The sequence below is a fragment of the Rhodotorula toruloides genome (genome assembly GCF_000320785.1).
Source record: "Rhodotorula toruloides NP11 unplaced genomic scaffold Scaffold1, whole genome shotgun sequence".
Classification (NCBI taxonomy): Eukaryota; Fungi; Basidiomycota; class Microbotryomycetes; order Sporidiobolales; family Sporidiobolaceae; genus Rhodotorula; species Rhodotorula toruloides.
The window spans coordinates 1073546-1096308 of record NW_015622961.1 but is presented as its reverse complement, the minus strand read 5'-3'; the positions used below and the strand labels follow the sequence as shown (position 1 = coordinate 1096308).

Sequence of the window (22763 nt, the reverse complement as noted above, 5' to 3'; positions counted from 1 at the left end):
GAAGTCTTGCCTTTCGTCTTGCGCTTTTGTTTTTCTGCGAGCGAGCGACTCCGACTGCGGCCCGGCCTTCGCAAGACCAAAAGTCGCCGCTTTGACATCTCCCCTCCTTTGCTTCCTACGCTCCACTCGACTCGCAATGGCTGCTCTGCCTCCTCGCCGTGACATCCAGATTCCCTTTGGGAATGCGCGGATGGCTGCGTGGCTGTACTCGTCGCCTGTCGCTTCGCCGCAGAAACCTGGGCCGGCGATGGTATGTGGACACGGGTTGGGAGCGGTCAAGGAGATGGGACTGGACAAGTGCGTCGATGCAAGTCTACTGCGACTCGTTCCGAGCGCGCAAGCTGACTTTGGCGTCGAGCAGGTACTGCGAACTCTTCCAGAAGGAAGGCTACACCGCTGTCGCTTTCGACTACCGAGGCTTCGGCGAGTCGACAGGCTCAGAACCACAAATCCTCGACTGGAACATGCAGCAAGATGACTGGGCCGTCGTGCTCGAGTACGTGCGGAACTTGCCTGAAGTTGGTTCGTCGCCCCTCGCTTCCCTCCTCCTCTTTCTCGCTGATTGCGGTTCCGTTGGCAGACGCATCACGAGTAGGGGTATTCGGCACCTCCTTCGGCGGCGGCCACGTAATCGCCGTCGCAGCGAAAGACAAGCGCGTAGCAGCCGCCATCTCCCAATGTCCGTTCACGAGCGGTCCTCACTCAGCCGCGACGCTCGGATGGTACGCGCCGTTTGCGTTGACGGCGTTGGGCATCAAGGATTTGTTGTTCGGGAAGCCGGGTGACTACGTGCCGGTCAAGTTGGCGGGAAAGCCAGGCGAAGGTGTGTTGTGTCCTTCTCTCCGCTATCAACGCCTCCCGTTGACATCCCACGAGCCCACAGTCGCACTCATGAACGCCCCGGACGTCGAGTCCGGCTACAAGCGCCTCATGCCTCCCTCCCTTGAAGCCCGCGGCCTCCCAATCACCGTCGCTGCCCGCGCGGCCCTCCAAATCCCCTTCCTCCGACCCGGGTCGTACGCTCCGCAAGTCGAGTGTCCGATATTCTTTGCGATTTGTAAAGGGGATACGGTGGCGCCTGCTGGACCAACGAGGGGGTGGGCGAAGATGGCCCCGAGGGGAGTGGTGAAGGAGTATGAGGTGCGTCCGCTTGTCGTCCGATCCGAAGCCTGGAAGAGCGGGGCTGACGAGGAGGTTAACAGCTGGGACACTTCTCGATCTATGTCGACGAGGGATTCGAGCAGGCGTCGAAGGATTATGTCGATTTCCTTCGCCAGGTCCTTCCCGTGAGGCAGTAGCTGTGCGACTCGACTCTCTAGCATCCCACCTCAGCTGTAGTATTTCTCTGTATCAGCTTGAATATGCCGTGTTGTCCCAGCCTCAAAGCGGGTCGTCCGTCCGCTTCGAGAGCCAAGGAAGACGAGCAGAACGAGCTGCCCGAGGTGTGTCCGTCCGTCGGAGCTGCCTCTTTTGCGGGGTAGCTCTGGCCATGTCGACAATGAACCGGAGCGTTTGCCGAGCGAGAGAAGCGAAAGAAGCAGGAAGCGAGCGAGCGGCGACCTTCTCAGAAGGCAAGGCAGAGCGGACAAGCGGGCGGGCTGCTTCGACGTTCTGCGATCTTGCTGCGATTGCCGGCGAGGCGGAAGCGAAGTCGCTAGCGTCGCAACGCGGGTTGCGTCGCAGGAAGGGCCATGCGAGCGAGCGAGATGAGCGTGTGAGGACGGCGCAGGACGAGGGCGGGCTGAGGGAGACGGTGGCGGGTGTAGTCCTGCCAGTAGCAGCGTATCTAGCACACTCCCACGGCGCACGCTGCGAACGAGGCTGGTCGAAGTGAGCGACCAAGGCGAACTACCAACTCGGCGACGGCGTGACCTCGCTCGGCAACAGCGCTGTTCTCCCTCTTGCTCTGCTCTGCTCGACTCGTGACTAGCTCCACCACACTCGCTGGCATCGACTTGACCCACCCGCCAACTCGCCCCGTCCTCGCAGCCGGCGTCAACCCTCATCTCCGGTCCAGCCACCCTGGACTCGCAGCTGTAGCACCCGCAGAGCGAGCGAGTGCACTCCCGCACACGCACACCATGGCTCTCTGGCCCTTTTCTTGGGGCTCAGCCGCGCCCGACCCTTCCAGCTCGCCCAAACACTCGTCGCCCGCCTCGCTCTCGACGAAACACGTCTCGGCGCCTGGGGGAGCGGTCGACCCGGACGCAGACGCGGGAACCGAGGTACAGACGGCGTTGGCGAGCTGGGCAGCGCTGCTCGAGCCGTTCAAGGGAGGCCAGCTCCCCGAGAAGGCGAGGACCGATCCGAGTATCAGGCAGAAGCTGGTTACGACCGCGCCCGCGCTGTGGGAGTACCTGCCCTTCCTCGCAAAGCAGGGTACGCTTCGTTTCGCCCTGTCACGGGGGAGGCATCGCGAGAATGCCGATCTCACGCTGACCTTCCGTCTCCTCGTCTCGGACGCAGGCACCTCCCTCACGAAAGCCTTCGTCCAGCATCACCTCTACGGCCCGCCCAAACCGTCATGGGGGGTCGAGCTCACCCTCTTCACCACCTTCCTCCGCGAAGTCTCGAGCTACTCGCACCTTTCCTCCCTCGCACGATTACGGTTCGTCTCTTCCTCCTCTCGCTCTAGCTCCAAACTGACGCACGGGTACTCCGCAGATCTGTCCTCGAACTCGGCTCTCTCCTCCCCACTCCAAAAGACGGCATCGTGACGCCCATCTCGTTCCGCGTCAAGCGTCGCAACCTCCGTGGCATCCTCGCTCCCTACGACGCGCAAGAGACAGGCCAGCGGGAGATCAGCGGCGAGTGGGTGACGAACAAGCGGCTTTGGAGGAAGATGACGCGCGAGTGGACGCTGGATCAGAAGGGGACCGGGGACGAGGCGCGCGCGAAGGACGGTGCGAACAAGGACGGTTATGTCTGCTTGTACCTCCACGGAGGGGCGTACTACATGTTCTCGGCGGAGACGCATCGGTACTTGACCATCTCGGTCTCGCGGTACTGCGAGGCGCGCGTCTTTGGTGCGTTCCCGTCTTCCTCCTGCGTACTTCTGCCTCTGAAGCGCTGACGTCCTGTTCTTCAGCCATCAACTACCGCCTTGCGCCCGAGACGCGCTTCCCAGGCCAGCTGCACGACGCCGTCTCAGCCTACATGCGCCTCACGCTCGACCTCAAGATCCCTCCCGAGAACATCGTGCGCCCATCCACCACTCCTCTCCTTCAGATCGCTGACGAGTGTGGAGCAGATCTTCGCCGGCGACAGCGCAGGAGGAGGATTGTGTCTCGCAACGCTCATGTACCTGCGCGATGAAGAATACCCCTTGCCGGCTGGCGCCATTTTGATGAGTCCTTGGGTCGACTTGACCATGTCGTGCGAGAGCTGGACGACGAACCGGGTGCGCCCTTTCCCTCTCTCCTAGCCTCGAGCCGGACTGACCTGGGAAGCGAGCGAACAGCCCTACGACTACCTCCCGAACCCCAACACCGAAGACGACCACCTCCATCCCGTCAAGTGTCTTCTCGGCGAGTCGATCGAGCAGTACCTCACACATCCCTATGTCTCCCCTCTCTTCGGCGACTTTACGGGACTCCCACCCCTGTTGGTGCAGGCGGGCGATGCGGAGGTCCTCAGGGATGAGATCACGTTGTTGGCGCACAAGGCGGCGTTGGCGGGTGTGAGGGTCGAGCATGAAATCTTCGAGGTGCGTTGGAGGCGTTCTCCGCGCGCTCAGTCTCGAAGACAACCTCACTGATCGCGTTACGCAACGCGCCCATCCGCACAGGACTGCGTCCACGTCTTCCAAGCCTTCCTCATGCTCGAAGCCTCCCGCCGGGCCTTCCAATCCCAACGCGTCTTCGTCAAGCACACCCTTCCCCGTCTGCGCCGCAAAGCCGCCGCCGCTTCTGCCTCAACTACCGCAACGACTTCGACTGCACCGACGCCCGAGACCGAGTCGACTGTGAGTGGCGAGGAGGAGGCGAGGAAGGCGGAAGAGGGCGAAGGGTTCGATTTCGCCGAAGTCGATCGAGAAGTCACCGCCGACGCGCACGAGGTCGACCAGACGGGCAAAGCGGAGAAGCGCAGTTTGCCCAACACGCCCATCCTCGGACGGGGCGAGGCAGAGTTGCCTCCTCAATTGCGGCCGAGCGACGAAGACGAGGAAGACGAGGACCTCGATGCGGATGTCGAGAGCGAGTTGGACAGGTCGAGCGAGGCGAGTAACACCCCGCCTATGTTGTCGCCGAGACTGGTCGCGGCGTCGCCGTTCTTTCGCGCGGATGCTGGCAACGACGGTAGCTCGCCTATGAAGCTCGACGAGGAGGTCGACCCGTTGTCGCCAACGCCCGCCAACGCCGCACCGCCTTCAGCCGCCATGTCCAAGAGCAGCAGTGCGTCGAGCAGTACCGGCCAGCGATCTGTCCGACCCATGCTTCGAGCGTACGCCTCTGCGCGAGACCTCTCCATGTCGACTCTGCGACACCCTCCCTCCGCCGCCTCTTCTCCCACCGCAACGACCGCTACGCGCAAACACCGCTCGTCAACAGTCGCCGGTCCCGCTCCAACGCAGAGTCCCGGCTCTCGCTCGACGCCGACTTCTCCTCGCGGCTCGATCGTCGCCCTCTCGCCGCTCTCGCCCAAACCGGTCACGGAGCGACATCGCCCGCTCCACGCACGGACGACGAGTCATCCCGAGTTCCAGCAGCTGCTGCAGAGCTACATGGAGGACGGCGCGGCGCCGCGAGCGAAGACGAGGGTTTGGGGTGCAGGGAACGAAGGCGAGGATGTCGAAGTCGAGTGAGGTCCGTCCACAGTGTTGTGTCGTGCCGTCTACCCAGGTTTGCATGTTTCTGCCGTTCGTACCACGCCCTTGATCCTAGTTTCTCTTTATCTCCCTGCAGATACCTTTGTCGTACTATCTCCCGCCTGTCTCTCTCGCTCGCAACAGCCTATTCCCTGCGCATCGTCCTTGTTATCAGCAGCAGCAGTGTCTCCCCAAGCGCGCTCGTCGAGCGGACTAGCGTCATCGAGCTTTGCGAAAGGCATTGCAAGCTTCGCAGCCTCACGCCTCGTCTGCGCCCCTCTTCCGCGCCTTGCCCGCCTTGTACCGCTCGACTGCCTTCTCCCTCGCCTTCTGCGTCCGTCTCCGCTTCTTCACTCCATTCCCCCTCCGCGGCCCAACGACCTTCGGCAACCTCAACACAAACTGTCCACCTCCTCCTCCTCCCGCCGCGCTCGTCGCTGCCGCCGCCAGAGCAGCCGGATCGACTTCTTCCCCTCGCGCTTTAGCTTTCGCTGCTCGTCGCTTCGCGAGCTTGAGGGCTCGTTGCCGTGCCAATTCGGCTTTCTTGCGTTTTGGTCGCAGGGTGGTGGAGAAGTGGGTGCGGAGGAGGTCGGAGTAGGAGGTGAGGAAGGAGTCGCAGGAAGCGGGCTGGACCTGCGAGTGCGTCATGACGGAAGTCCGTGATTTAGTCAAGTGAGAGACAAGAGCGGCCTGGAGAGGTAGGAGAGGGACGAGAAGGTCGTTCGCTACCCCACGACGCTCCGCTCGACCCGAGAGCAGGACGTACAATCGTAGAAATCTTGACCTTGACATCCTTCTTCCCGTTCCCGTCTGTCGCGCGGATCAACAACGGCCATTCCCTCTCTGCGTCCGGTTCCCGCATCTCGACGTCCGCTCCTGATGCGGCTGTTGAGGTGGAGGTGCTTGCTTCGGGTTCATGGGTGACTGGTGGCGGGTAGGAGATCGAGCACGGAACCGTGAGAGGGCAGTAGGGTCGAGGGAGATGAAGACGAGGGTCAGCACGAGCGAGCGAGTCGGCCACAGCCCTGGAACGCACATCGCTTCTGCGTGAGGAAGACAGTCCCCTTCTCTTTCGTCTGCTCGAACAGCGCCGCTAACCGCGTGAGGAACTGCGGTGTTGTGTCGTTGTCGAGCGGGCGGGGGAAAGGTGATCGTGTGCCGGGAAAGAGAGCGCGGGAGAAGCTGGGTCAGCGCGACTTCTAGCGAGGTTGAGAAGGAGATGCACCTCTTCGTTACTCAGGTGCGCCATGGTGAGGCGAGATGAGGTGAAGGAGGACAAAGAGGAGGGTCGAGGAGAGGAGAGGAAGGGAAGTCGACTCGCCGGGAAGCCTCTCTAGAACGGCTTTCTGGACGCTACAGAGCTCCCTGAGCTAGAAGAAGCGCGAGCGAGAGACCAGGATCGCAGGCAGACCGACTCCTCCTCTCTGGACTCGCCCATGGTTTACACGGATTGCGGTTTCGATTGCGAATAGCTAAGGATGGACTGCAGTCGTACAATCTTGTGACGGCGGAGAGCGAGGGAGAGGCTGTCCTAAATCTACGCAGACTCGTTGTGGAGCTCGAGGGCGGCCTGCGCGAGGACAACATGCGTCAGTACCAACTCCAGCGCATCGACTCAAGAGGAGAGACAGGGCAGAGTTGCACCGACGCACCTTGAGCTTGTTGGGGTCAGCGCCGACGACGGTGCCGACCTTCTCGCCGTTCTTGAAGAGGACGAACGTAGGCATGGCCTTGATGCCGACCTCACCAGCGACCTCCTGCGCGCGTGTCACCGCTCATGATCAGCAGACACTCAAGAAATGTAGGAGCGGGAGGGGCGCACCTCCTGAGCGTCAACGTCGCACTTGAAGAAGCCGATGTTGGGGAACGACGACTCGAGCTTCTCGAAGACGGGGCCGATGACCTTGCTGTTCGCATGCACCCAGGACACCGTCAGTATCTGCCCTGCGTTACGGTCGAGCAGCGATCGACAACTCACCAAGGTCCGCACCTGCACGAAGACAAGAGACAACAGCAGACCCGGCAAGAGTCAGTATACGTTTGCGCTGAATCACGCAAACTCTGCCACGCACCAAGTTGCCCAGAAGTCGATGATGACAAGCTTGTCCTGCGAAGTCGCAGACTTGAAGGCGTCGTACGAGTCGATAACGGCAACCATGCTGTTCTGCACGGCGGTATCAAGGCGAGCACAAGGGAGACAAGGCGAGTGGATATTGGAGTCGAGGTACAAGGAGAAGGCGAGGTCGTATAGGCAGCAGGCGGACAAGGAGGATGTCGAGGAATGGCGAGCGTGAGGTGTTGGAGGCGGTGGAGGAAGGGACAAGGGCAGGTGGCGGGGCGAGAACAACGCTGCAGGGTCAGCCTTCATCCAGGAGACGCAAGACACGCGCTTCGCCACGCAGAACCGCAGCGCACCTGTTGTTTGATGTGTCCGAGAGTCGCGAGGGTTGAGGAGATGGAGACGAGGTGGAAGCAAGCGGTGAGAAGACGGGAGCGCTGGTGAGTCTGTGTGCGAGTGATGGATTCGAGTTGAAGAGCAGCAACAGCTGTCGCGCACCTTTTGAAGAGTTGGATGACGAGAGCAAGGTCGTCCTCGGCGAGGAGAGCGAAGGTAAGGCGATTACTAATGTCGAGATTACAAGCGAGCCACACTCTCGAAGGATCGGTAGGAGTGCTGCCGTGAGCCTGACAAACGAACCCGATGCATTGCGAGGAAGACGAGAGACCCGGGAGCAGAACACGAGGAGGGAAGACGGCGACGAGACCTAGCAGACCACGCACTCGGGCACCTTGGGCATGCCGTCCGCGCCGAGGTCCATGCCTGCGTTGGAGGAGAGGACGCGAGTGAGCAGGATGCGGAAGAAGGAGAGAGGAACAGCGAGAGACGCACCTGGAGGCATCTCGCCCATAATCTCGTTCGGGGGCGCGCCGCACTCGTTCATCTGCAAGGTGTAAACGCAGAGTGTCAGTCGCGGGAGCGCATTCCTCGAGTCTGAGCGACAGCGAGCCTGCCGCCGTCGTAAGCAAACAGCGAGTACGCCCGGACTGACCTTCGCAACCAAATCCACCACCGCATCCAACCGCGCCGACCGCTGCGCCTCCTCTTCAGGCGTGTAAGGCGGCTGCTTGTCCGCTCCGGGCTCCTCGAATTTGTCGACAATTTGCCGGACGATCGTGCGTTGCTTCTCGTAGCGCTCGATGTCGGCGGCGGAGAGCGTTGAGCGGTGTTGCTCGAGGTAGGCCGGGTACTACGGGACAATGTGGGTCAGCAGTCGTCTTCGGGGCGGATCGCACCTGCATGACTGCAGTCATCCGGCGCTAACGAAAGCCGAGTGAACTCCAGCCGACGGACCTTGTCTGCGAGCTCCTTCAGCGGCTCGTACAACATGTCCCTGCTCATCAACTGCTTCATCATCTCGTCAAGCATGTCCTGCAGCCCCTCCTCGCTGTCAATGTTGCCCAAGTCCGGCATGCCCGCCATCTGCGCGAGCATCGCCGCCATCCCTGCGTTGTCGCCCGGGCGAGACGACTCGGCAGCTGCGTTGGCCGAGGTCGACGAGTCGCGCAGCTTGGACATGGATGCTGCGATGGCTTCCTGGAAGTTGGCGGGTTGAGTTGAGGGGCCGGAAGAAGAGGGAGCAGCGGGTTTCGAGGTAGATGGGGCGGACTTGGCGGATGAAGCAGGCGCAGCAGCATCTTCTCCTCCCATGCTCAGCGCAGCGAGCAGATTCCGCAACGCCTCGTCGTCTCCCGCGCCCTCGGCATCCGCACCTCCCGCCGCACCCGCTCCAGGACCGCCCTTCATCAATTCCTCCATGACCCTCCTGAACTCGTTCTCATCAAAGGCGTCCTCGCCCGCCCCGCCCGTTCCAGGAGTCGACGTCTCGCCGCTCGAAGAGGCGCCCGTTGCGCCTGGCCCGAGCCCAGCAAGCAACGCCTTCATCCCTTCTTCGAGGTCTTTCGCGAGTTGCGGGTCGAGCGAGTCGAGCGAGTCGGGCAGGGCATCGTCGTCGGGGTCTGGGAAGAGATCGTCTGTCGCTTTCGGGGCGGAGGAAGAGGTAGCGGGAGCGGGAACAGAGGAAGAAGCGGCGGCGGTTGAGGAGGGAGGAGGAGGAGGGGCGGTCGCTCGCGGGGCAGAAGGCGCGTTGAACTCGTCGAGAACGTCGTCGAGGTCGTCGAGGCTGCAGCAGTGCCCGTGCGAGTCAGCTGAGAGTGTTCGACACGGTCAAGTCGATGCGAGGTGAGGGGAGCGAGGGAGGGTGTGAGGAGGCGGCGGGACAGGCTGAGCGCACTCGTCGTGTTCGTCCTTGACTGTGGGCGGTGCCATCCTTGCTGTCTGCGCTGCTCGTGAGTGTTGGCGAGAGCAGCGAGAGGAAGTGAAGCCTTGTGTGTTTAAACACAAGCCACCATTAAGCCCCCCGTCGTCCATGACCCAAAAAACGCAACTGCAACAGGCGTTAAATATGAAGCAATGTTTAATGGAATGGTTCTAACATTGTTCACATAAAACAGCTCATAGTACCGTGTGAAGAAGGGAATAGCACGCGTTTTAAACGAGTGCTCGCAATTTAGGTACCCGGTGCGCTTGTCAAGGCGTTCACGGTAGTAAGCGTAGCCATTACAGTACAATGCATAAAAGCGTCACACATAAAAAAAAATTGCGCGTCGTGAGACATTTACACATCTGACCGATTACACATCAGGCTGAACTACAAGAGGAGCCTTTGCGACCCAACAACTGGAACAGAAGGGTCATTCTGCGAGCAGCAACCACCGTCGTGTCAGCAAGCGAAGCGGACTGCGAGCCGAGCGAGCGCACTGTCGTCTGGAAGACATGAGGACGGGCAAACAGGGGCGCGGTCGGGTTTCAGCCGGCCTCCTCGCACAGCGGTCCTGTCAGGAGCAGGCTGGCGCACGAGGCGCAGGAGGAGGTCGGGTTACCGCCAGACTGTTGTACGAGGTTCCGCTCTAGGAGGTGCGAAGGCGAGGTCAGCGGCGCGCGCGGATCGGTACGAGCGAGGCGGAAGTTGGCAGATTCACCGTAAGAGACACGCTTGTCCTGTCGGCACTCGAGTAGAAGCCTTGCTCGCTGCAGGAGCGAAGCAGGTGTGAGTACCGTGAGGGAGAGGCGACGAAGCCGGCGACGCGAGAGACGTACAGATGTGTTGTGCGGGAGTACGGTAGCATCGCGAGCAGAAGCGGGTCGGCGCGGTTGAACGACGCTCGACAGACCAAGCGGGGTTGACCCCGCTCGACCGTCGACGCCTGCGAGTGGAGGAGCGGACGGGTCAGCGGCGATGGGAGAGAGCGCATGGAGGAGAGCGAGAGCGCACCTGTCAACGTGCTGCAGGAGCTGCCACTCGAAGGCGAGGGCGACGATGCTGCGAGTGTGCGAGCGAGGAAGGTCAGCCGTCGCCCTCGTCCCGTCCTCCTACCGTCGAATCGCAGCCGGAGAAGACGAGCCGCGGACTCACACGTCGACCTTGACCCAGAGCGGACCAGCGCGTCGTCCACCAAGTCCCTGACGACAGTTGAGCTGCGAGCGGAGAAGGCGAGGGAAGGGTCAGCTAGAGTTGCAGTGGCGGACTCGGGAGGCGCGCGGACTCACTCGCGGTGTCGAGGAGGAGGTGATGGTGGCGTCGAAGGTCGAGTCGAGGCAGAAGAGGGAGGGGGTGACTGGGTGGCGTCGAGGGTGAGGAGGAGAGGGTGGGTGGTACGGGCGAGGGAGCGGTCCGGAGTGGGTCAGCGCGTGTGTAGCGGTGGTCAGTGGGTGCGAGAGACTCACCTCCGACTCGAAGGAGGGCGGAAAGAGGAGAAGTGAGGAGTCGGAGAGGAGAAGGAGAGAGAGAGAGGGAGAGCGGGAGGCGCGCGAAGTCACTCACCTCGAGGGTGACGTGGCCGAGTCAGTTGGCGCGCTGCCGAGCGAGGGGATCCCGCCGATCGTCGCTGTGAGGCTCGCGCCGTGCTGGGTGGGAAGCGCCGAGCAGAAACGGCTCGCGCTGGGAAGGTCAGCCTCGACTGGCGGGTCGCGTTGCGAGTGAGGGAGGCAACGAGTGGGGCTCGCTTGCAGCTCGTTGTGCTCGCAAGGGTCGAAAGTACCAGAGGCAGCTTTGTTCAGCGCGGAACGAGCGACTTTTCCGGGCACCTCCTCCTCGACCCTTGCGACCGCAATCGCCGGCCATCGCATGAGCGCGCTGCTCTTTTCGCGGGCTGTAGGAGTAGAAAAGGCGGTGACGAGCTCCATTACGTTTGAGCGAAGGCGCTACGTCGGGCCCCTCTCGACGAACTCGTCCACCTCGAACTCCGCGCGAGCGACTGTCGAAGTTGTAGAGGCGGTGAGTCCTCCGCAAGGCGTCGCCCTTGCTTTGAATGCGCTCCGGCGGTGAGCTTGTGGCCGTAGCGGCGTGACTTGGGCGGTTTGAGGAGGGTTTCTGGAGGGAGCGGAGGTTGAGAAGGACGAGAGGAAGGCGAGGGTCGGCGACGAGGGTGCCGAGGCGTGCGTAGGCATGGGTGTGCAGGGGGAATGGCCCTCGTGTGTGGCAAAGAGGGGGGAAACGGATCAGTACAACGCTTTCACTAGAGAGGGGCGGACGGGGGGACACGCGAGGAGAGCAACAACATCGTGCGCACCCGAGACTGATTAGTGAGAGAGTGTTACAGCTTGCTAGGCACGAGCGGAGCGTGTTGAGGGAAAGCGCCGCAGGAGACGCGACGAGCTCGAGTACCTTGAGACTCGTATGGTCGGAACAGTCGTGCAGGCTGAGGTTTGACAAGCCCAAGTGGCTCGTGCGCGTGTGTAGCATGTCGTTGGAGGGTTGCTGAAAGTGCGTCACTCGTCGCGCAGGACAAGCCGAAGAGGAGATCGGAAGAAGGGAGAAGAGCGAGTTGCGGGTCGAGGAGGAGATGTCGGTCGAAGCGTTGGGTCTTAACCATTAGCTCGTTGGCGCCAACCTCTGAGACATCTTCTGGCGATGCGCTTCACCGTAGCACACTCGCCGGAGCAGGAAGGGTCGTGGAGGTGCCTTGCTCGCAAAGCGGAGGAGTTGCTGCAGTTGGGCGCGCCGTCACTCCTGACCCGCCGAAAGCCATCTCTGCCTCCTCATCAGTGCCCGCACATGCCCACGTAGACTGTGCGCAAGTTCAGGCCAAATGTCAGCGACTTGTTGACCTCCTCCTTCACCACACCGTCCGAGAACGCCAGCGGGATACGAGCAGGACGCACGTGAGTCTCCAGCCTCCTTCTCCTGGACTCGCGAGGACAGCTGGATCTCCAGAAGCTGTGGAACGAGGTAGTAGGCGGGTCCTGCGAGTGGGAACGAGGAGGACAAGCGACGGCGTTCGAGCGGGCGTGGAGGGCGATGGAGACGGTCTGATGGTGGTGGGCAGCAGTCTGAGTGCCCTAGCGGTGTGGATCGCAGCAGGGAGACGAGCGAACGCCGTGGTGCGCGGCCAATCTGGGAGCGAGCGCCCGGTTGCGATCCCACTTTGGCCGCGAGCCACGGCGACCGGGGGCTCTTTTCTCACTCAACTCGCGCTGTGTGGCCTCGCTTATTCGTCCAGCTACTTCCACCGCTCCAATGCCTCGATGCCGCCCCAGCCGCACCGCGCCCTGCCTTCGAGCAGACCTCCAACGGTGGTCCGGACTTCGACGGTTCTCACGCGACTCACGGGCAGCGTGCTGGGCTAGCAGTGCGTTCGATCTCTTGACAGAGCTGTTCTGAGCCTGCTGACCGAGTTTCAAGGCCATAGAGTCGCTGCGGATCGCTGGGCGCGAACCGCGACTTCCTCGCCACGACCGTCGGCGCCGACAGCCGTGGCCAGGATGTCGAGCCACGTCACCCGAGTTTCGCCGTCGTGATTCGCCCGACATTGGTTTCTGCCGGACGCTCGCTCGCCTTCTTCGACCCGCTCGAAGGCTCAAGCCGGTTACAGCTGCAAGAGAAGGAGATCGAGGTTCGAGGTGCGTTCCTCCATCCTCCCAGCAGTGTCTGTAGCGGGAGAACGAGGAGGGCCGTGTCTGCGAGGCGCTCGCTTTGGCAGACCGAGGACGAGGCGGGCGGCTCGCGCGATGCAGGTCAAGATGTGGGCGTCGAGGAGGATCGCGCCGGTCCTCGATAGACTCTGCAGAGTCTTCGGAGTACGCCAAGCTTTGTCTCGAGGCAGCAGGACGCGTGGGAGACGAGATGCGAACAAATCGAGGGGGCGGGCCTTCCTGGCTCGCGAGCCAGTGAGGGACACCTGTGGACTTATGGCTGTTCTCGCTCATGATGGCTTGGCTGACCTGCTTGCTTGAGCAGACTGCATCTTGGCCATACAAGCTTGCTCGGAATCGTGCGTCATCCCCTCTCGAGCCTGCGCGGTAAAGTTGACCGACGCTCTTCCGCTCGCAGGCTATTCGCTTCGCGCTGCCGCGACGCAAGCTCGCACAGACTTGCTCCTGCCTTCCGTTCGATGCCTTGCCCGTTCTTACTACGACGAAGTCTCGTCGCTCACCCTCGGCCTGCGAAATCCTCTACGACCTCGACAACAACTCCCCAAGAACTCCCGCCTCCCATCCTCCTTCCAACACAACGTCATTCGCTCGCGGGTTGACACAATGACGCAGGGAGAATTTGTCGGGGATTTGATGGAGCGGTCGCGCAGCGGATAGCTCAACCTCTTGGGGCACTTGATTTGGGTTGCTTGGGTGGGAGTCCCTGCTCGTCGCCCTCCTGCGTGACGCGGATATGAGTGTGCTAATCCCCTTGTACGCAGTTCTCGGGTGTCGGACGCTCGAGCAAGGCGTGGCGAAGGGAGCGCAAGAAGCTCGGTTGATGTACGCTGGCCGCTTTCTCCGCCTCAAGTTCGCCTGATTGACTCCCTCGTTACACAGTGTCGTATTGCCGTGCCAGAGACTTGCAACACAGACTAGGGGTCGCCTGGCGAGCGAGAGCGCAGCGTTCAACGCCCTCTGTCAAAGTCGACCCCGCTACGCGACGGTGAGACGCCACGGCCGTTTCCGCGCGGTATTTGGCGACATGTCGCGGCTCTCCGAGTGTCTTGTGAGCGCGTCTTGCTCCACCGCTCTTCCTCGGATATTCCGACCACCTCGTCTCGTGCAAAGAACCTTCCCCCGCTCTCTTCCTCGTCTCGTCTCTGTTGCTGCGGTAGCTGGTACCTGCTCTCGTGCACGCTGCTGTCCCTGCTTCTCCACCGAGGCTGAACACAGCGGCTTAAGCCAGGTGCGCTCCGCTCTCGCCTCTGCCTCATCATCGCTAGTGCGCTGACTTTCGCAACACCTCGCCAGGCGTTGCAGCACCGCCAGCACGCTTGCACACGTCGGCATGATCCCTCATCTTCCCGCCTACATCGAGCTCTTCCCGGACACCTACCAGGACTTGCCATCGCCTGCACGCACGGATGGGAGGGTACTTGTCCAGGCGGTGAAGGACTTGCCGGTACAGGGTGAGCACCTCGATACAGTTCTCAGCATTCAACGACTGTGCTGGACTGACGCGACGGACGCCTTGCTGGACAGTCCTCCTGCTCGACACGAACCCCCTCGTCTTCTCTGCGTTGCGCTCAATTACGCTCGCCATCTCGAAGCACGATCCCTTCCTTGCCAGACTCCGCCAGTCGACGGTCACCCAGTCGTCGGCGCAAGGATCTACCGCACCTCCAGCGCCCTTCGGCCCGCCCCTCCCTCCCGACGCGTACGAGAACACGATTGCAGACCACGTCGTGCGGGAACTTGAACGACTTGTCGAACCTCTCCTCAAGTTCCGATCTGACATTCGGATCATCCTCGTACCCGACGGTCGATTGCGGCCGTTGCCGAAGTGGTGGGAGTGTGTCGCGCGGGACCTTGAGGCGGCTCGAGCAACTTGGGGGCGGTGGGAGCGAGCTTCGGAGAATGAGGAGGAGCGAGTTTGGAAGGGCGGACAGGCGGACAAGCGGATCGAGCTGCTTCGGGCAACGTTTGCACCGCTTGCCGGCAATGCGGACCTTGAGCCTGTTCCGCCTACTGTCCTGGGTCTGCGCGCACCCCTCCCGCAAGAGCTGTATGCCGCTGTGAGTTGACGGGCACCACTTGGGCTGCGAATAAGCGGGGCTGACACTTGTGGTCGTTCACACCAGGCCAAGCGCAACTCCTCCTTCCTCTTACACCAAGCCATCTTCGTCGACCCTCTCATCGATGCCGACGGCGCACTCGCTCAGCTCGACCCTCAACTCGCCCGACCCTTCGACCCATCCTTCTCCGGCCTGCCTCCTGACCGCCCCCTCCACCTCTTCGAGTTAAACGCCATGCTCTCCGGCCGTCGCTCCGAAGAATTGGGCGTCGTTTCCATCGACAACGACGTGGTCATCAATTCTCCAGCCAGCGCAGTCCGATTCGCCTTCATCTTCCGCTCGCCAAAGACTGGCTCGACTCTGCGCGTCGTCGACAAGGAGAAACTGGCCGAAGCTGCTTCGCTCGCGTCGTTCGGTCCGTCTCTCGCCCATCTCGGCCTCGTGCTTGGCCACGAATACCTCCTCGGCGGTATCAGAGGTCTCGGTCCTGTCAACCTTCGGAACGCCGCTCAGCTCTTCAGCCCTTTCCTCAACCTCGAGTGGGGCAATCCGGCAATCCCTCCTTCGGCAGGCGATGCTGAGGCTTGGCGCGAGTGGACCGAGTACTTCGCCACGCTAGGCTTCGTCATGTCCTTCACCCTCGAGGACTACCGCGAGGCCAGCGCAGCGTTGCGCGGTCTCGATGTGCCGCTGTTCGAGCGGTCCAGCACCAAGGCTGTCGCCTGGAACGTCGTGGCTCAGGAGCGGTCGGAGAAGGCGGGAGCCGGACAGGAGATCAAGCCCGTCTTCCACAACTTTCGCCTCTCGCCGGAGCTACAGGCTCACTTCGCAAGTCAGATGGACGAATCGACATCATCGCATCCCTTCCGACCCCACGATCGCTCACTCAGGCCGAAGCCGTCTCATCTCTCACCTCTGCCGCCCGACCCTCCTTCGCACAAGACCAAACCCTGCCGAAATCTCGTTTCGACAAGGCTCATGCCTCACGTACCGTCCGTCGTCGATTTCTACACCAACCTCCAACCTGTTCCGACCGACGAGAAGGCGCCAAAGGCCAAGATTCTCTCGCGCAAACGCGGCTTCGGCACGGTCGTCCCAGAGTCCGCGGATGCGGGCCGTTCAGCCGCAAAGCGGCAGCAACTCCGCTTGTCACGAACGACGGGAGACGCGGGCGCGGTGGACGCGCCAGGCGAGAAGGCGGCGGAGAAGGGAGCAGCGGGAAAGGGGCCCGGGGAAGGAGCTGTCGCATCGGCGGGAGTAGCGACAGAAGAGGATGCGGAGGAGGAAAGTAGGGGAAAGGGGAAGGCCGAGGCTGAAGTGAAGGTCCCTGAACTCTGGCGCCACCTCAAGTTGACGACCATCGAGACCGACTTCGCCTCCAGCTGCCAATCGCCCGCCGTCTACGAAACTCTCTCGGCAATCCGCCTTCCCATGCACTTTATCTTTCCGAGGCTCCTCAACATCCTCATCCCGAACCTCATCGCCAGTTCGATTGACTCGAACGCGTCCTCCTCTCTTGCGCGCAACCTCTTGTCCGGCCCCGACGCCATCCGCGACTCGGTCTGGTGCAGCATCAACTACATGGCAGAGAAGACCTCGGCACGCGGCGTGAATGAGTCGATGGAGCAGCTCCTCTACCACCTTGTCGGTCCAGCGGCACCTGAAGCTCGGATCGCGGCGGCGGCGTCGAGGGTCGGCAGGCTTACACCGGCAACTCGCACGAGGATTCAGCAGAGCTTGGTATGTCGCACATCTCTCAGGGCGAGCTGTCGCTGACGCCTCTCGTGCAGCTCGGCGTCGCCGCCTGCGAGACACTCGACGGCATCAAGCTCGCCTTGCGCCTTCCCGACACGCTCTACGCATTCTTCAGCACGCCCACAGCTCGCGCCGCGCTCGAAGAGACCGTCGTCGACTTTTCCGCCTCACTCGACAAGGCGGACAAAGACCGCACGCTCATCTCGTTGCGCGATCTCTTCAGCCGCTTCCTGTCATCGCCGAGCGAGGCGGTCGACGCATGCGCCCAGATCTTCGAGACGCATGCAAGCTGGATCATGCAGATCCCGCGCAACGCAACAAGCTCATCTAATGCGCGACATACCGCCTTCGAGCTTCTTGACAAGTTCACCGAACTCGTCCGCATCGTCAAGCAAGATGCAACTGTCCGCGAGCCTTTCTTAGTCCTCGACGCGTCGTTGACGGACGAAGAGAAGGAGGAGCTGAGCAAGATTCTCGCTCGTCACCTCGCCTGTGCTCCGCTTTGTGTGACCGACGACGACGCAGAGACGCAGCGAACACGCCTCGCCGACGCCTTCGTCAACAAGGTCAGCAAGATCCTCGGGCGCGTACCGAACATGCGCGACTCGTCCCTCTCGGTCGCCGACGCCGCCCGCTCCTCCTTCCTCTTCCTCGCACGGCTGCTCGCCTTCCTCATGTCAGCAGCTGTCACGTCCTCCGCTGCACTCGACTACGACGAGGCGCACGAACCGGCGCACCAGCAAGGTCATCAGTCAGCCTGGGCAGACGAACGCCACAAGACCGTCGGGCGCCAACTCCCATCCGGTCATCCTCGCGCAGTGCGACAAGTGCAGACGGGATGGAGTCTGCAGGAGCGGTTGACTGCAGCAGAGGTCGCGCTCGTGCGCGCAGAGATACCGCGGTCGTGGGATCGAAAGGAGAGGCAGGGGAGCGCAAGCGAGGAGGGAGAGGAGGAAGGAGATGACTCGACTGCGACGGGCACCGGGGAGTTCGAGGACGCTCAGGCCAACGAGACTCTTGGCGCCCTCGCCCATTCACTCAGCGGCAAAGCGCGGACAATCCTCCCGCCTTCGTCTGCTCGAATCATCCTGTGCCAGCTGCGACGCGCGACCTCACTTGCTCAACAACACACGGCGCCGACGACTCGTCCTACTCCGTCCAGCACGCAGACTGCTCCGCCGCAGGTCTTGTCCGAATACCTCGCAACCGCCTACTCCGCGAAGACTTCGATCGTAGGTCAACACTGTCCTTCCCTTTGCCGCCTTGGGGGCTGACAACTCAAATCTACAGGTCTATGCCCCAAGGTCCTTCAGTGTGCTCGGTCCGCACCTCGCCTGCCTCATCCTCCAACTCGGCCTCTGGTCGACCTCAACCAGGACCGCCGATGGTCTCGCCCTCAGCGACATCTTCTCTGCAACCGCAGCAGCACACGCCCGACTAGCCGCGTTGACGAGACTTGCGCCTGAGGCCGCTCGTGTACGGCTCTCAGCTCGCGCCGAGGAATTCGACAGTTCATCCTCCGCCATTTTCCGGCATGACATCGTCGACACGATGCGCAAGGTTGCCGAAGAGCTCCGCGGTGTGCTTGCAGCGTGCTCGACCTCGTCCAGCACTCCGAAGCTCTCGCAGCTGCAAGAACTGGCCATCCAGAACCGCTTTCAAGTCGTAGCCACGTTCTTCAAGACTTCGAAGCTCTACGCCCCGCATGGACTCGTCCGGCTCGGCAACAAGCGACTGCAGGTCTTGTACCTCGACTTCGGATCTCCAAGTCGCAAGCTTCTCGACTACATCTTCGGTGCGTCGCCTGTTCCACTGACACTTTGAGGCAGTACTGACGCTGAGCGGGCGCAACAGGTTCTGCCCCTCGTCCTCACACGATGACCGTCGGCAGCCTCTTCAACCGACTCGTCGCCGACCCCAATGCGACCAAGCTCTTCCACCTCCTTCGCTCACTTCAGCCACCTAGCGACGGCTCTTCGCCTTTCACAGGCTCACGCGCCGGATTCGTCGACGAAGACGGGCTTCTCGTCCCCGAGGTTGCGCAGAAGCACCTCAACCTCTATCCTCTCCACCGTCCCTCCCGCCCTCGAATCGCCGCCCTCCCTCTCCCCCACCTCTCGCCGACAGCCAAGACGACGCTCGCGACCCTGCGTCACTTCTGCGGCTTTAGAGAAGATGGGACTGGCTCCATCGAGGCGGGCACGACCATTATCGGCATTGATGTCGGCTCGACGTACTCGGCAGTCGGGTACAGCGAGGTTGTCGGACAGGAGGGATCGGCTCGAGCCGTGTTGGTCAAAAATGGACACGTTCGAGCATTCCAGCAGAAGGCGTCGCGAAACCAGGTGAAGGTGCAGCTTGGCGGCAAGAAGACTGGTCGCTTCTATCGTCGACGAGGCCGACTGTCGCAGGGTGCGTCACCCGCTTTATGCACACCTCGCTTCATTGACTGACAAGTCTTGACTCTGCAGCCGGGCGCTTCCGAGTGCGGCAGAAGTATGCGTCTGTCACCGCTCAACTCGGCCGACAGCTCTTCGATGCCCTCGTTCCGCAACCGGCAAAGTCAGCCCGACCTCGCCCGCCCGCTGCCGCAAGTTCATCCTCGACCTCTTCATCCGCTGCGCCTCCCTTGTTGCCTGACCCGATCAAGACGCCGCCGAAGCGCCGCTCGAAGGTTCTCGTCTTCGTTGGCGCCGGCGGCACAGCAGCCGACAACGTCCGCGGCAAGCATGCCATCGACGCCGGGCACGCCATCGTCGGCAACATGCTTCGACACGGCCAAGCGCGCCCAGATGTCGAAGCGCTCGCCACGACTGTCGACGAAGCCTTCACTTCTTCGATCTGCCCGAAGCCGACATGCCGGAAGGCGAAGCTTCAGTGGTGCGTCGGTCTGCTCACTGTTTGCAGCAAACGCTCAGACTGACAACTCGACTCGCAGGCTTGCGTACTTCCGGCACGTGACCACGACAGGCAAACCGAGCTCTCGCCCCTTCTACCGCGTCCTTATCTGCCCTGTATGCTCCGCGAGGTACCATCGCGACGTTGTTGGCGCCAGCAATATCGTACAGGTCGGCGTCGTCCTCCTCAAGCACGGCATGAACCTGCACGGCGCCGACTTCACGACGACCTTCGGCTTCCCTGCCGTTCCCGCTCGCAAGGTCGACATTGAGAAGGGGAAGGAATCGACCTCTCACCGGGGCGACGTGCAGGAGGGAGAGTGGGAGGACATCGCGAGCGAGTAGCGGGACTTGCGCAGAGTAATCGGAAGCGAGGACAAGTCAAAGTCGAGAGAAGTTGGGTGGAGGCCGAGCGAGTGGAAGAGGGAGGAGTACCTAGTACACTCCTGCCCATGGTGCGCGACAACGACATGGACTTCAGTGCTGGACGTTGAGGGTTGCACAGATGGCGGGAGCGAGTTCTCCATTTGGTGAGGGGAGGAGGTGGTGCGAGGGGCGGAGAATCAGGAGCTTGAAGTATGAGTGCGGCGTCTACAGGGTTAGGCGCTTATACGTGTAGCAGGGTGTGTGGCGGGCGGAGCTCGCGGATAGCAAAAGAAAAAAAGAAAGGAGGAGGAGGAAAGGGTTGTTGGGGCTTCTCTTGAGGCTTCCTGCACTTCTTTCGCTCCCTGAAAGCGTTTGACAGCTCCTGCGCGGCCCGAAACGGCCGCTCAAGCTCTTCGCGACCCTTCAAAGCCCTCCCTCCAATGCAAAAAGCCCGCTGCTCGCGCCACGGCCGAAGGAGAGCCCAGCACGGCAAGCGGAAAGCAGTGGTAGCATGTAAGCTTTATGATGTGTCGGTGCTGTGCGCGCGCAACCACTCTGCAGCTGGACCGACAAGGAAAGGGCGAAGAAAGGAGGAGGAAGCGCAGAATCCGAAGACAGGCGCAAGAGCAGTAACAGGCAATAGGTCAGGTCACCTGGCTTCGACACCGCATGCTTGGCGTGGCCAGCGGAACAAACATCAACGAACCAAAGCACAGCAAGCGTGCGCAGGGTCGAGGACGCGGAGCGACGTCCTCCAAAGGCGTTGAACCATTTGCCGGTTCCGCACCTCATCCCCGTGTAGCGAAACGATCCCCTACAGCGTGTTCGCAAGCGCGACAGCCCCACAGACGTTTCCGCGCCGTCAGCCCGCTTCTCCCGCTACGAGGTAGTGCAGCCCGCTTCTGCTGTGTCCCGCAACCCAGGATGAGCAGCTCCCCGCCTTCGTTCGCCTTGCGGTGCCGTTGAGAAGCGTCGCAAGCTGTTGCAGTGTTCATCTGCGCGAGGGGTGGGAGAGATACCGGTCGGAAGATGGCGGAGGACGGGGAGGTGATGCGGCAGAAGGAGGGCGTGCGGGCGGCGGCGACCACGATGAGCGCGTAGGCATGTGAGTGCTCAAACGTGCACGGGCAAGTGAGCGCTTCTAGCGAGCCAGGGTGAAGGAGTGGAAGGAAGAGAGTAGTGGGTTCGCCGCCAGCCATTTTCGACGACATTTCGACAGCCTCCGAGGGGCTGCTTGATGGGTCTGAGAATCGTTTTTCAGTCTCTTACGATTATGAAGGCCACAGCGAGAGCCTAAGAGCGCTTGGGAAGCGAGAGATCCTCCTTACACCTCCGATTGTATCCCTTCACTCTCGCAAATGGCGTCGTGGTACTCGGTGACAGACTTCCTCGACGACGCAACAGTCAGTCACTCCCACCGCAACCATCGCAACACGCGAACTCACCCTCGTCGAGTGGCACGCGCAGAAACTCCCGTCCAAGGTGCTCCTCGACATCCCCAACGCAGGACACCTCGAAGGCGGCACAGACAAGGACGTGCGTGTAGCTCTCGCTCACTCTGGAAGCTCACTCGTACGAACGCGCGCTGACGACGGGAAAACGCCTTGTTGTGCGACTTGGACGCGACATCAGTTGCGGGCAGGGACCTCGCTCGAGCTCCCCTTCTGGCTCGCGAGCAAGCTATCAGAGCAGTGCGTCCCTCCAGCCCTTCACTCGCGACGCCCGCTGACCGTCGAAGCCGTCCGCAGAGACACCATCGACCTCACCCTCCCTCGAGCGTACTCGCCCATGGTCCGCAACGCCTTGTCTGCTTCGCCCGAGTCTGTGCACTTGCGGAATCTAGGAGGGGGCGGTGGCGCGTTCTATGCCGGCGGAATGCGCTTGCTGAGCCTGTGAGTTTCGCGGTTCTCTCCCCTCCCTTGCTGCTCTTCTCTCGCGTCATTTCGCCCGGCGAGACTCTCTACAAGCTCACTGACACTCCACTGACGCCTTCGTTGACCGCAGCATCGAAGACCCGACCCTCTCCACCATCCTCGACCACTCCTTCAAGACTCGTCTGGTCCAGATCATGGACCAGAGCCAGCATTCGCTCGCGGATCACGGTGGAGAGGGCGCGGCGTACGAGTTTGCACAGGGGCTGGACTTGTGGGAGAAGGAGTGTGAGTTGGTCGGTTCTTTGCTAGTTTGCTTCAAGAGGATCGCTTTCGAGCGATTCGTGTCGAGCTACGTCCGGCGGTGCACACGACTGACAGCACCGAGTCTGTCGCAGTGTTCACAGTCGGCGAGACCTCTGCAAAGCAAATGAAGACCTGGTTCGACACCAAGGCGAAGAAGCGGTAGCCGTTCTACCCTTCCTCACGCTTCCCATCCTCTCTCACGAGCATTCTCTATCTCGCATCGCATTATTGTTCGTTGTAACACCACTTGCAACCCATTCTCTTCCCCAGTCTTCCCTTCCCCCCTTGAGAGCCAGAGGGAGCAGTCTACAACCCCAACCTCCTCACCTCTTCCTCGACCCTACCATCCCACCGCTTCACTTCCTCCGTCTTGCGCGTGCGGCGCTCGGTGTCCCACGAAGCGAAGCGGGATTCGAGGATTGGAGAGGGGACGAGCGGGTGGTCGATGGACTGAGGGAAGGCATCGTCGTCCTCGGACGAGGGAGGGGGGGCTACTTTGTATTCAGTTCAATACAAACTCGATTGTATTCACCGATTACAACCGAGGGATCGCCTCTTCCCTCCGTCCTACATCGCTCGTGCTGCTAAGAGTGCTTGCTGCTGTCTACAGACTCTGCCACCTCGCCTCGACTGCTCACAGTCCAGCTCGAGCGGCGTCGACGCTCCTCCTCCTCGCGCCTCGAATACCCCTTCCTTCGCATTTCACGCCGC

General features: G+C 61.8%; 9 protein-coding genes across 9 annotated transcripts; 5 read left to right on the top strand and 4 right to left on the bottom strand.

Moving 5' to 3' along the window:
* Nucleotides 1-136: 136 nt before the first annotated feature.
* On the top strand, nt 137-1298 carry RHTO_00446 (alpha/beta hydrolase, aminopeptidase; the record flags this gene model as incomplete). The annotated part of the gene is made up of 5 exons (XM_016414130.1): nt 137-297; nt 362-522; nt 581-823; nt 884-1140; nt 1203-1298. The coding sequence occupies 5 exons, from the start codon at nt 137-139 to the stop codon at nt 1296-1298; spliced, it is 918 nt and encodes a 305-aa protein (XP_016277137.1).
* A 783-nt stretch (nt 1299-2081) lies between these two features.
* RHTO_00445 (esterase / lipase) lies at nt 2082-4804 on the top strand (the record flags this gene model as incomplete). The annotated part of the gene is made up of 7 exons (XM_016414129.1): nt 2082-2379; nt 2467-2608; nt 2665-3026; nt 3089-3198; nt 3251-3400; nt 3461-3706; nt 3788-4804. 7 exons carry the CDS (start codon nt 2082-2084, stop codon nt 4802-4804), a joined length of 2325 nt encoding a protein of 774 aa, XP_016277136.1.
* Nucleotides 4805-5065: 261 nt separating this feature from the next.
* Nucleotides 5066-6056, bottom strand: RHTO_00444 (signal recognition particle, SRP14 subunit; the record flags this gene model as incomplete). Its single annotated transcript, XM_016414128.1, has 4 exons — nt 5066-5440; nt 5574-5731; nt 5844-5916; nt 6033-6056. 4 exons carry the CDS (start codon nt 6054-6056, stop codon nt 5066-5068), a joined length of 630 nt encoding a protein of 209 aa, XP_016277135.1.
* Nucleotides 6057-6344: 288 nt separating this feature from the next.
* On the bottom strand, nt 6345-6965 carry RHTO_00443 (thioredoxin; the record flags this gene model as incomplete). Its single annotated transcript, XM_016414127.1, has 5 exons — nt 6345-6377; nt 6460-6564; nt 6630-6714; nt 6786-6797; nt 6880-6965. 5 exons carry the CDS (start codon nt 6963-6965, stop codon nt 6345-6347), a joined length of 321 nt encoding a protein of 106 aa, XP_016277134.1.
* A 607-nt stretch (nt 6966-7572) lies between these two features.
* Nucleotides 7573-9134, bottom strand: RHTO_00442 (peroxisomal biogenesis factor 19; the record flags this gene model as incomplete). Its single annotated transcript, XM_016414126.1, has 5 exons — nt 7573-7628; nt 7698-7749; nt 7858-8055; nt 8160-8988; nt 9100-9134. The coding sequence occupies 5 exons, from the start codon at nt 9132-9134 to the stop codon at nt 7573-7575; spliced, it is 1170 nt and encodes a 389-aa protein (XP_016277133.1).
* A 610-nt stretch (nt 9135-9744) lies between these two features.
* Nucleotides 9745-11051, bottom strand: RHTO_00441 (uncharacterized protein; the record flags this gene model as incomplete). Its single annotated transcript, XM_016414125.1, has 7 exons — nt 9745-9775; nt 9848-9896; nt 9966-10072; nt 10141-10188; nt 10282-10343; nt 10416-10483; nt 10907-11051. The coding sequence occupies 7 exons, from the start codon at nt 11049-11051 to the stop codon at nt 9745-9747; spliced, it is 510 nt and encodes a 169-aa protein (XP_016277132.1).
* A 1333-nt stretch (nt 11052-12384) lies between these two features.
* On the top strand, nt 12385-13407 carry RHTO_00440 (uncharacterized protein; the record flags this gene model as incomplete). Its single annotated transcript, XM_016414124.1, has 4 exons — nt 12385-12496; nt 12557-12767; nt 13105-13138; nt 13198-13407. The coding sequence occupies 4 exons, from the start codon at nt 12385-12387 to the stop codon at nt 13405-13407; spliced, it is 567 nt and encodes a 188-aa protein (XP_016277131.1).
* Nucleotides 13408-14130: 723 nt separating this feature from the next.
* Nucleotides 14131-19854, top strand: RHTO_00439 (uncharacterized protein; the record flags this gene model as incomplete). Its single annotated transcript, XM_016414123.1, has 8 exons — nt 14131-14251; nt 14325-14857; nt 14924-16597; nt 16648-17844; nt 17903-18407; nt 18467-19024; nt 19084-19492; nt 19551-19854. 8 exons carry the CDS (start codon nt 14131-14133, stop codon nt 19852-19854), a joined length of 5301 nt encoding a protein of 1766 aa, XP_016277130.1.
* A 1379-nt stretch (nt 19855-21233) lies between these two features.
* On the top strand, nt 21234-22215 carry RHTO_00438 (GINS complex, subunit Psf3; the record flags this gene model as incomplete). Its single annotated transcript, XM_016414122.1, has 6 exons — nt 21234-21278; nt 21343-21411; nt 21508-21566; nt 21624-21767; nt 21880-22034; nt 22145-22215. The coding sequence occupies 6 exons, from the start codon at nt 21234-21236 to the stop codon at nt 22213-22215; spliced, it is 543 nt and encodes a 180-aa protein (XP_016277129.1).
* Between the last annotated feature and the right edge of the window lie 548 nt (nt 22216-22763).